Genomic DNA, 12,218 nt, shown 5'->3' with positions numbered 1-12,218 from the left:
TACCGGGGACCGGCAACGGGATCGCAACCCTCGGTGTTGCACCCGCACCGGACTCAGCCAGTGAGCGGGAACCGGTCTCCACATGGGATCTGAACCCTCGGCGGGAGCGCCGCCGCACTCCCAAATGGCACACTCTCCAGTGCGCCACCGGGCCGGCCCTTCTTCAATGTTTTTAATTCTTTTTTCTTTTTCTTTTTCTTGGTCTGCCTGTGTTATTTCAAACAGCCCATCTTCAAGGTCAAAAGTTCTCTCTTCTGCTTCTTCAAGCCTGCTGGTTAAACTCTCTGTTGTGTTTTTTATTTGGTTGAATGAATTCTTCAGCTTGGCAAGCTCTGCTACATTCTTTTTCAGGGCATTGATTTCCTTGTACATTTCTTCTTTCAGGTCCTGTATACTTCTCCTCATTCCATCGTGTTGTCTAGCTGAGTTTTCTTGTATCTCATTCAGTTTCCTAAGAATTATCATTTGAAATTTCTTGTCAGATATTTCAAGGGCTTCTTGTTCTATTGGATCTAGATCTTGAGAGTTATTACCCTTTGGTGGTGTACTTTCTCAATTTTTCATATTTCTGGTATGTTTCCTTTGATGTTTAGTCATTGTGGCAGGGGATTTCCCAGTCCACTGGTTTGACACTATTGTCTGGCTAGGATGCTGCTGGGGCTGCCAATTTTGTATGGCTGCCTCAGTGTCTGCTTGGTTGCCCACTAGTGCCTCAGGTGCATGATTGCCTAGGACCTTGGGCCTCTCAGGGGAGGCGCCTCTCTGATCAGCATGCACTCGGCTGGGCTGGGGATGGAGTCGGGCAGTGGTGGCAAGGTCTAGCTGTTGGGTTGCACACTGGCACCGCAGAGCATGTAGTCTCCGAGGATCATAGGCCTCTCTGGCTGGGCACCTCTCTGATCGGCGCACACTCAGGCAGGGCTTGGCATGGAGTCAGGCAGCGGTGGCAAGGCCTACCTGCTCGGTCACACGCTGGCACCACAGGGCATGTGGTCCCCACAGATCTTGGCACTTCTCTGATCAGGACATACTCAGTGAGGCTGGGGATGGAGTCAGGTGGCAGCGAAGAGGCCTACCTGCTGAATTGCGCACTGGCACCACAGGGCGCATAGTCTCCAAGGATCTACGACCTCTGTGGCTGGGCACCTCCCTGATTGGCACGTACTTGGCAGGGCTTGGAATGGAGTCAAGTGGTGGCAGCGAGGCCTACCTGCTTGGGTCACCTTGTTCATTGCTTTATGATTTTCTAGCTCCTTTGTACCATTTTTTAACTCTTACTGTCTTTCTTTGTAATTAGACAATTTTTACTATTGGTATGTGTTAATCCCTTACTTACTACCTATTGTGCATCTAATATAGGTTTTTGCTTTTTGATTGCCATGATCTTATGTAAAACATCATAACAGTCTATTTTAAGCTAATAGCAACTTATTTTTTATTTCATAAAAAATCCTCCACACTTTTAGTCCCTCCACATGCATTTTATTTTTGACGTTACAATTTATACCTTTTTATATTGTGAATTTTAAGTAATTATTGTAGCTATTATTACTTTAATAGTTTTGTCTTTTAACTTTTATACTAAATATATGAGTGATTAATCATCATTACAATGTTATGGTATTAGAATATTTTAAATTATTTTAACCAGTGAATTTTATAATTTCTTTGTAATTCTTTATAATTTTTCTTTCAGCTTGAAGAACTTCTTTTAGCATTTTTTTTAACATGGGTCTGGTGTTCATGAATCCCTCAGTTTTGTTTGTTTGGAAAAGTCTTTCTATATCCTTCATTCCTGGTGAACATCTTTCCTGGGTACATTATTTTTCATTGGCAGTTTTTCTTCTTTTTTTTTCCCCCCTTCAGCACTTTAAATATATTATCTCATTCTCTTTCTGCCTGTCCTGGTGAACATCTTTCCTGGGTACATTATTTTTCATTGGCAGTTTTTCTTCTTTTTTTTTTCCCCCCTTCAGCACTTTAAATATATTATCTCATTCTCTTTCTGCCTGTTATGTTTCTGCTGAGAAGCTTGCTGTTAGCCTTATTGGAACTTCTTGATATGTGATTTGCTTCTTTTCTCTTGTTGTTTTCAGGATCCTCTCATTGTTTTTAATTTTTAACAGTTTGATTTTAAAGACATACCTTGGTATTTTCCTAACTAGATGCTTTGTGTCCATTAACCAATTTCTCAGTAACCTCCTTCCCCCTCCCTCTTCCCTGCCTGTAGTAACCATAGTTCTGTTCTCTCCTTCTGAAACCTTAATGTATTATTAAGATTAGTTCTTTCTTTCTTTTGTTTTTTTTTCTTATTTTTTTGCTCCCACTTATGAGTGAGGACGTGCAGTATTTCTCTTTCTGCATCTGCCTTCTTTCATTTAATATAATTTTTTCCAAGCTCATTTATGCTGCTGAAAATGGCAGAATTTCCATTTTTTATGGCTTAGTAGTATTCCATTATGTATATGTACCACATTTTCCTTCTCCAGTTTTCCATTAATGGACATTTAAGTTGTTTCCATATCTTTCCATTCCATAAACAGAGCTACAATCAACATGGGAGTGTGTGTATCCCTTCTATATGATGATTTCTGTTCCTTTGGGGACATACCAGTAGTGAGATTACTGGATCATACGGTAGTTGTATCTGTAAGTGTTTGAAAAACCTCAGTACTGTTTTCCATAATGGCTGTACTAATTTACAGCCCCACAACAGTGTACAAGGGCTCACTTCTCCACATCCTTATCAGCATTTTTTATTCTCTGTCTTTATGATAATAGCCAGTGTAACTGGGGTGAGATGATATATTAATGTAGTTTTGATTTGCATTTCTCTGATGATTAGTGATGCTGAGCATTTTTTCAAGTACCTGTTGGCCATTTGCATGTCTTCTTTTGAGACTGTGTGTGTGTGTCTATTCAACTCCTTCACCCATTTTTTAAATTAGTTTACTCATTTTTTTTACTGTTAAGTTGTTTGAGTTCCTTGTATATTCTGGATAATAATTCCTTCCATTCTGTAGGTTGTCTTTTCACTCTATTGATTGTTTCCGTTACTGAGCAGAAGGTTTTAGTTTGATATAATTCATTTGTTTATTTTTTTTCTTTTGTTTCCTGTGTTTCTAAGATCTTATACATAAAGTCTTTGCTCAATCCTACATCCTGAAATGTTTCCCCTTTGTTTTTTTCTATGAATTTTACACTTTCAGGTCTTATATTTAAGTGTTTGACCATTTTGAGTTGATTTTGGTATATGGAGAGAAGTACGGGACTAGTTTCATTCTTCTACATATGGATATCCAGTTTTCTCAGCACCATTTATTGAAGAAGCTATTCTTTCTCCAGTGTATGTCTTGGACCTTTATTGAAGATCAGTTGGCTGTAAGTACATGGATTGATTTCTGGGCTCTCTATTCCGTTCCATTGGTCCATGTGTCTGTTTTTATACCAGTGCCTTGCTTTTTTGGTTACTATAGTTTTGTGGTGTAATGTGATGTCAGGTACTGTAATGCCTCCAGCTTTCTTTTTTTGTATTTTATTTGCTCAGAATTTCCAGCATATTTTGTTTTTCCATCTGAGTGTTAGGATTTATTTTTTCTATTTCTGTGAAAAATGTCATTGTTACTTTAATGGAAATTTCATTGAATCTATATCACTTTGGGTAGAATGGACACTTTCACACTATTAATTCTTTCTATTCATGAACATGGAATGTCTTTCCATCTTTTTGTATCCTCTTTAATTATTTTCATCAGTGTTTTGTAGTTCTCATTGTAGAGATCTTTCACCTCTTTGGTTAGATTGATTCCTAGGTATTTTATTTTTTTGGTAGCTATTGTAAATGAGCTTATTTTCTTGATTTCTTCTTTGGCTCATTTATTGTTGGTGTATAAAAACACTACTGATTTTTATATATTGATTTTGTATCCTGCAACTTTACTGTATTTGTTTATCAGCTCTAATAGTTTTTTGGTGGAGTCTTTAGTTTTTTCTATAGGTAGGATCATATCAACTGTAAACAAGGACTGTTTGAATTTTTCTTTTTCAATCTAGATGCCCTTTATTTCTTTCTCTTTCCTGATTGCTCTGGCTAGTACTTCCAATTCTATGTTAAAGAGGGGCAGTTAGAATGGGCATCCTTGTCCTGTTCCTGTTCTTAAAGGAAAAGCTTGCAGCTTTTCCCCATTCAGGATGATGTTGGCAGTTAATTTGCCATATATGGCTTTTATTGTGTTGAGATACTTTCCTTCTATACCTAGCTTGTTGAGAGTATTTATCATGAAGTGATGTTGAATTTTGTCAAATAATTTTTCTTCATCTGTTGAGATGATCATATGGGTTTTTCCTTGATTTTGTTGATGTGGTGTATCACATGTATTGGCTTGCATATGTTGAAAAATCCTTGCATCCCTGGTTTTCTTCATCTGTTGAGATGATCATATGGGTTTTTCCTTGATTTTGTTGATGTGGTGTATCATATGTATTGGCTTGCATATGTTGAAAAATCCTTGCATCCCTGGTATGAATCCCATCTGATCATGGCTTATAATCTTTGTGATGAGCTGTTGGATTTGGTTTGTTAATATTTTGTTGAGGGGGCTGGCCAGTTTGCTCAGTTGGTTAGAGTGTGGTGCTGATAACACTGAGATCCTATACTGGCCAGCTGCTGAAAAGCATATATATAGAGAGATTTTGTTGTGAATTTTTGCATCTATGTTCATCAAGGATATTGGCATGTTGTTTTCTTTTTGTGTTGTTTCTTTGTCTGATTTTGGTATCAGAGTGAAGTTGGCCTCATAGAATGAGTTTGGGAAAATGGCCTCTGTTTTGATTTTTGGAACAGTTTGAAAAGGATTGGTATTAATTAGTCTTTAAACATTTGACAGAATTCAGCAGTGAAGCCAGTCTGATCCTGGGCTTTTCTTTTTGGGGAGTCTGCTGATTTCCAGTTCAGTCTCATTGCTCATTATTAGTCTGTTTGGCCTGGGGCTGAACCTGCTGCTGGGGCAGGCCAGAAATTGAGTCTATCAAGCAGGCTACCTGGAGTCTGCCTAGAGCCTGGGGGTGTGGGATCCCCTTTGGCATCAGGGTGGGCTTAGAGGCTTAATCTGCATGTAGCAGCCTGGAGCCTGAATCCATATGGGCTTTCACTGGACAGGCCTGGAGCATGTTTCCATAGGGGCTGGGCTGGAGGGTGAGTCTGCAGATGCTAACCTGATAACTGGGGCTGCAGAGGCCAGCCTGGAGCTGGGCAGGCCTGAAGCCTGGGCCATCGGGGCAGCCCACTGCTTAGAGTGGTCCAGAGTCTGGGGCTGCTGGCGTCATCCTGGCTATGTGATAGGAGAAGAGATTGAGTCCTTTGGGAAGGCCTGAATCCTGTGCCTTCCGGATCCTGCTTGGTATTGGGGCTGGCCTAAAGGCTTAGTCCACAGGTACCAGCCTGGAGTCTGGAGCTGTGGAGGCCTGCCAAGCACTGGGTTTTACTGTGGGGGGATGTTGAGGTTCAAAGCAAAGTTTGGTGTTCACTTCCCTCATTTCTCCCAGGCAGTGGGTATCTCTCTTCATGCTTTGCTACCTCAGGTTGGGTGAGGGGTGATGCAGGTAATGTAAAACTGTCCCTCCAACCCTTTTTAATATGTCTTCTCATTTCTGTGCTACCTTCAAGTGCTGTAATATATCACCTGGTTTCCTTAGCTCTTGTGAATGTATTTTCTTGTATGGATAGATTTCCAAATTGATGTTTCTGTGGGGGAATGAGCACTAGAAAGCCCTATTCTACCATCTTGCTGGTATCAATCCTCAATCAGCCCAATAATTTTACAACTATGGCCATTGTATCCCTGTCAGACATATAGTCATTTCTTGCCCTGAAGTCACTCAATACATGTTCCCATTTACTGAAATTTTATATTCACATTTGGTTCCTCTCTTGACAGGCATTATAGTCTCAGTTATATTTGTATGTTGACACTTTTATCTGCTTCTTTATAAAGTCATCTTGAGGGCAGGGACTCTCATATGGAACTTTTTTGCATCCATGCAACCAAATACAATGTCTGGCATTTTATAGGTGTCCAAAGAATAGTTGTTGAATTTATTTGAATAGCATTTTTGTTGTTAATATAGATAATATTAAGAAAAATTTGCTAAAAGAATAATTGCTCATTATTACTATGTACCTACAATGTTTTAGGCCTGTATTAAACATTTTACATATATTTACAGTGTCAAGTCACTTCTTTTAATAGCTAATGGAACTGAGGTCCCAGGAGGGGTCAATGTTGATACCAAAAACAAGGTTGAATTTAGGATTGTCTTTAAACTTGTGTTCTTTGCCCTACTATTCAGAAATATAAAGTAATGAAATAGTGAATGAACAGTAGAATAAAGGAATGAAGAGTAGCCTCCTAAGTGCCTTGCTCTAATGTACTTTCTAGGGTGACCCTAAGAATGACTCGTGGATCTTTGCCCTGGCTGTGCTTCTGAGCAGCACCTTTGTCTACAACAGCATTAGCACCATCAACCACCAGGCCCTGGAGCAGCTGCAGTATCCTTCCAGAAACCAAATTATCATGTTTCATTGAGTTAGCAGGAATGGCAAAAGAGGTTGTTTCTTCTTTCCTGTGAGAGTTGTCATGACTAAAAAAAAAAGAAACATAAAACAAAAGTTAACATTTACAAAATTTATTTTCATGTAGATCTGAAAATTATGGTGTAGACAGCACTTCTCCTTCCTTAGCTAACTTCACAGCTATGTGACTGAACTGACAGAGCTAATCAGGGCAAAATCCTCCTCGACACCTGGTGAAGTAGAGGACTCTTTCAAGTTTGTAAGTTTCTTCCCAGACTTTGTTTGGACTGTACGGGACTTCATGCTGGAGCTGGTGATAGATGGACACAGCCTTACAGAAGATGAGTACCTGGAAGATGCCTTGAAGCTGATTCCAGGTATCAGAGCATAGCCCGGGTGGGGGAAATTTCGGTAGTGTATAAAATCACTTGAACACTGACATTCAGCCCTTGACATAAATGTTTATTTGAGATTGGATTGAGGTCCATGCTAAAGGTAATTGGTGACTGGTGTTTATTATTTTAGAAAGTCCAGTGATTGGAATTTAAGCTCACTTAAAGAAATTTAGGACTCAGTATCATACCAAACGATTTTAGACCAGTAAGTACCATGATAAACAATTTCCAGGTTATAATTAGTACTGTAACTTCCTAAGGCCCACTTGCTTTGGTTCTTTGTTAAGGGCTCCTCTTGTTCTACCCATATATTGAGTAAAATAGGTTATCAGATTGAAAGTTGCTAAATGAAATCACAATGAAACCAAATGACCTTATTTTAAAAATACACTTCACACAGAGTATTTTAGTAGTTTCTGGAGAATAACATACTTCAGATTATGAATATTTATTCACCAAAAAGTCCAAAAAAAATTGACGTATCTTTCCAGTAAGGTTATCAATCCTTCCTTTTACCTTTCTCCTATCATTATCCTCTCCATTCTACAGCCTGACACAATGTTTTAATTTTAATCCTATAATAAATTTATTACATATACTTAGCAGAGTGGATAATGGGTGGAACCTACAAGGAATATTCACTTGTATTTATTCATTCATTTATTCATTCTTTCAGTACACATTTATTGAACACCTGATATGTGCCACAAAATCACTCTATAAGACACTGTCAAGTCTGACGTACTCTGATATAGAGAAGTGATTCTCAAATTATGTTTAGATTAAGCTTACTCTTTTGAGGTTTCAGCTGGAGAAACCTCTAAGTATATTTATATTATGTATGGTTTTGGCTCATATTTATAACAGTTTTTCATTTCTGAACTGGGTATCATGTGTCCTCCTTCTGAGGTTTTCCCCACCAAAATGCTATCCTTTTTTCTGGCATTACTTTATTTTAAGGCCCATATTTTATTTCTAACATGGAAACAATAAGATCAGAAAAATACCTCTGATCATGTTTTATTAGTCAATTGTTTAATAAATATTTGTTAAATATATAATCTATGGGAATCCATACAAGTGCCTAGGAAACCTAATATAAGTTTCTTCACTTAGGATGTGTGTTCCTTTTCCTCTCCAGAAATACTTCTTTGGCTCTTGGCTCTGTTCAGAAATGGATTTCTCTTGCTTTTGGTAAATTGACACAAGGTTGGTTTGCAATGAGGTAATACATGATTGGCTTAAAGGAGATTTGCAGGCACAGTAGCTACAATGATGCAAGGATCTCTGGGAAAAAAGTTATCAGTCCCCTTGCCTAAAGGTTATTCCTTCAATGATTGTTCTTTCCCTACATCTGCAGGCAAGAATCCCAAAATCCAGAATTCCAATGTGCCTAGAGAGTGCATCAGGCATTTCTTTCCAAATCGGAAGTGCTTTGTCTTTGACCGGCCAACAAATGACAAACGTCTCTTATTACATATGGAGAATGTGTCAGAAGACCAGCTGGATAGTAATTTCCAACGGCAGTTAGAAAATTTCTGTTCCTATATCTTCACCAATGCAAAAACCAAGACCCTGAGAGAGGGAATCATTGTCACTGGAAACCGTGAGTCACCTTTGCTCCAAATCACGTTGCTGTACTCAGTGTGATTGATGAAGCTTTGATCATACTCTAGGTTGGTCAGTAATTTTGTTTGCATATTTATGTAAGTGTGGAGAAGCAAATGTTCATTCCACAAATAAGAAAACATGTTTTGTAATTAAAATGTCCCTATATGAGGGTTTGCTGAGCTCTAATATAGCTCAAGAACCTAATCCACTAATTATAACAAGACAAAATGAAGTTAAAGAGAGAATGTCTGCATATTAAAGAGAAGTATTATGGGATAAGTGCTGGTCAGAAGGGTCTAGAAGATAGTTTGTAAATTTGTTTCAGTCAGAAAATAACAGCAGGTCCTGAATCCAAACATGCTCACTTAGAGTTCAAGAAACAAATTTCAATATAATCTATAAACAGGGCTGAATTCATGGACATGCAACATGTGCAGTCTCACAGTGCCCTGTGCTTAGAACATTCCATGTTTGATTAGTGCTTGTGTCACTGTCTCAAAACTTTTGATTTTTTTTTTTACAAGGGACCTTACATTTTCATTTGAAATTGGGGCTCACTAATCTATAGTTGGTCTCATGTATTAAATTTACTTTGCCTGTCTAATCTGCTTCTGATTTTTATTAAATGGGAAAGTATTTTTCCAAAAATCACTGATCACATTGGTGGTGGTCAGTAATTTAAATTGTAGTGTATGAATTGAAGGACCAAAAAATAATGAATATGAAAAAAATAAAGTTATTTGAAGAAGATGGTATAATAAAAAAAGAATAGAAAAGAAAACTTTTGCTAAGTAGGTTTTTTGGTGATTTTCAGAATGTTGATACCTAAATCCTGTAAAACAGTAAGTGATAACTTGATATTTATCTATAAATACTTGGCTTATTCAGGGCTGGGTATACTTGTGGAGACCTATGTGGATGCCATCAACAGTGGATCAGTACCTTGTTTGGAGAACGCAGTGACAACTCTGGCCCAGCGTGAGAACGCAGTGGCCGTGCAGAAGGCAGCCAACCACTACAGTGAGCAGATGGCCCAGCACATGAGGTTCCCCACAGACACGCTGCAGGAGCTGCTGGACGTGCACATGGCATGTGAGAGGGAGGCCATTTCAGTCTTCATGGAGTGCTCCTTCAAAGATGACAGACAAGAATTCCAGAAGAAGCTCATGGTACCTGTTTTAGTACTTATCCTTCCTGATTTCTGCCCTTCTGGAATGATGATTTAGCTGCCTTTTGACCCTATTGCTCATCTTCTTACCATTGTAGAAGGAACTTGGATTCTTATGAATGAAGGGACTCTCTATAGGGCCATAGCTCATCCCTTTATTAAAAAATGAACATTTTATTAATTTTATATTGATGCATTAAAAAGTACCATTAATTTAGCAGTTTGAAACAATAAACATGAATAAACTCACCAATCTGTAGGTGAGAATTATGGCATGGGGTGGCTCAGAGTAACCCAAAGCTAAAAAGAAGGGGTCAACTGGACTGAATTCGTATCTGCAAGCCTCTGGGGAGCCTCCTACTCATAAAGTTTGTTGTCATTTGCAGGATCCATCCCGTTAGATTATAATATGCAATTTCAAGAAAATTTGTTCTTTTCTATATTTTCACACACTTAAATCCTCATCGGAAGAATTTATGAAGAGTTCCAAAATCTGTTCAGGGTACACTTGAGTCATTACTGTTTGGTTGATTTTCTATGTATATGTTTCTATCCTGAGCAACCCAACTTCTCTGAGGAAACTCTATCTCCAGCCACAATTCAACTTCTATTGCTCATTGTTGATGGTTGGATCACTGCTAATCAGACTGCTATAAAAGAAAACGTGGAGTTCATGTCTTTCAACCACATCTCTTATAGATATTAAACTGGCCCAAGGTCATTAAGAAACTTTCCAGAGGTCACACACAGAACTGGTCATAACTGAGACTAAAACAAGTCTTCTGACTCCTGGACCTTTCCATGTCCCAGTCCATTCAGGGGCCATCACACTGCTTCTTCTAAGAGGCTCACAGTGAGACTTTCCCTTTTAACTTTTTTCTATTCTATTTTCCTGTCAGGAGACCATAGAGAAAAAGAAGGAAGATTTCTCACTGCAGAATGAAGAGGCATCTGTCAAATTTTGCCAGGCTGAGCTTAAGTGGCTTTCAGAGCCCCTGATGGAAAGTGTTTCAAGAGGCACTTTCTCTGTTCCTGGAGGGCACAGTCTCTACTTAGAAGCAAAGAAGAAGGTTGAACATGACTATGAGCTAGTGCCTGGGAAAGGAGTTAAGGTGAGGAATAGGGGTCGGGGTAGTTAGCAAAGTAGAGTCAGAGAGTCTTTTTGCCCCTTCTGAAAATCTAAGAGTACAGCACCATTTGTAAGGAGAAAATAAAGCATGGTGTTATCTCAATACTTTTAGCTTTTTGTATCCACAATTAGTTAGATATTCCTAAAGAGACCAGAAATATTTCTTACCAAAGAAAGGATATGGAATATAGAATTTCAGATTAAAGAGAATATTTTTTTTAAATTTATGAAACCATGTCATTGTTTTTGAGCTAAGTACGAAGTATACACAGATTAAAGAAACAAACTTTATTCTTAAGATGTTGATGACATCACTTGAGATACAAACAAATAAGAGTCAAGTGGATATGGTGTGAAAAGGGTTATCATCCTGGCATGAACAGGAAGTAAAAGTAGTGATAAGAATTATGATGATAATAATAATAATAATGAGTATGATATAATGGCTCACATATTGAACACTCCCTTCCTGTATCATGCATATATAGTAAGTAACCTATAGTTAAGTACATTTATCAAATTATCAACTTAATTCTCAGAATAATATAAATTAGGTACTAATATTATCCACGCTGTACAATTGAGAAATGTGATGCACAGAGAAGTTAATAACTTGCCCAAAGTCACACAGCCAGCAAGTAAGAGAGCCAGTAGGGTAGCTCAGAGTACTTGGCAGCCATTCCAAACTGGGGAGCTAGGAAAGAAGCTACCATGGAGGTTTTTCATGTTTTAGAAAAGAGCTCAGAATGTATATTGTGACCATGGAAGAAAATGAAGCGCTAGGAGATCCTAAGCACTGTGTAAAAATTTACAAGGTCATCTTTAGAATAATATAAAACAACGATTTCCCCAGAAAAAGATTACATCTTCTTGGCCTGACATGTATTTGCTCCTTCTTGGTTCCCCAGGCAGATGAAGTCCTCCAGAACTTCCTGCAGTCGCAGGCGGCTATAGAGAAATCCATCCTGCAGTCAGACAAAGCCCTCACAGACGGAGAGAAGGACTTAGCAGGTACAGAGGCAGGGCAGGTCCCAGCCGGATGGGTAGGTTCCTGCAGTGCCCTCTGAGTGATCTGACAGAAAGAACCTTCCTGCAACAAGGAGCTCCCTTTCCTTCTGTGGAACACATACTCTGCTAAATCTGTAAATAACAAGGGACTCGGGGTTATGTGTCAGCCAGACAATCAGGTGGATGCTTTTCCATCACATTCTGAAATTCCTTTTGTTGGTGTAGGTGGTGGGAAAATTCAGAGATTCCCTATCCCCCTACCTCCCAGCATTTTTAAAACTTGGTTTGTTCTGAGCTCAGGAGGTTAGGACTCAGGCCTGACTTGTTTTCCTCCCT

At 38.7% G+C, this 12,218-nt stretch overlaps 1 protein-coding gene across 1 annotated transcript in view; it reads left to right on the top strand.

The window, feature by feature from the left end:
- Positions 1 to 12,218, top strand: part of LOC103610288 (guanylate-binding protein 4-like) — a 46,083-nt gene that overhangs the window by 15,822 nt on the left and 18,043 nt on the right. The window contains exons 3-8 of the mRNA XM_008594487.1: positions 6,438 to 6,547; positions 6,752 to 6,948; positions 8,327 to 8,572; positions 9,466 to 9,746; positions 10,645 to 10,857; positions 11,783 to 11,885. Of these exons, the coding sequence (XP_008592709.1) occupies positions 6,438 to 6,547; positions 6,752 to 6,948; positions 8,327 to 8,572; positions 9,466 to 9,746; positions 10,645 to 10,857; positions 11,783 to 11,885 (1,150 nt within the window). The remainder of the gene's footprint in view (positions 1 to 6,437; positions 6,548 to 6,751; positions 6,949 to 8,326; positions 8,573 to 9,465; positions 9,747 to 10,644; positions 10,858 to 11,782; positions 11,886 to 12,218) is intronic.

Source organism: Galeopterus variegatus, unplaced genomic scaffold (assembly GCF_000696425.1).
Source record: "Galeopterus variegatus unplaced genomic scaffold, G_variegatus-3.0.2 Scaffold10882, whole genome shotgun sequence".
NCBI classification, from domain to species: Eukaryota; Metazoa; Chordata; class Mammalia; order Dermoptera; family Cynocephalidae; genus Galeopterus; species Galeopterus variegatus.
Note: the sequence above shows the minus strand (reverse complement) of the source record. Positions and strands in the feature narration are given on the sequence as shown.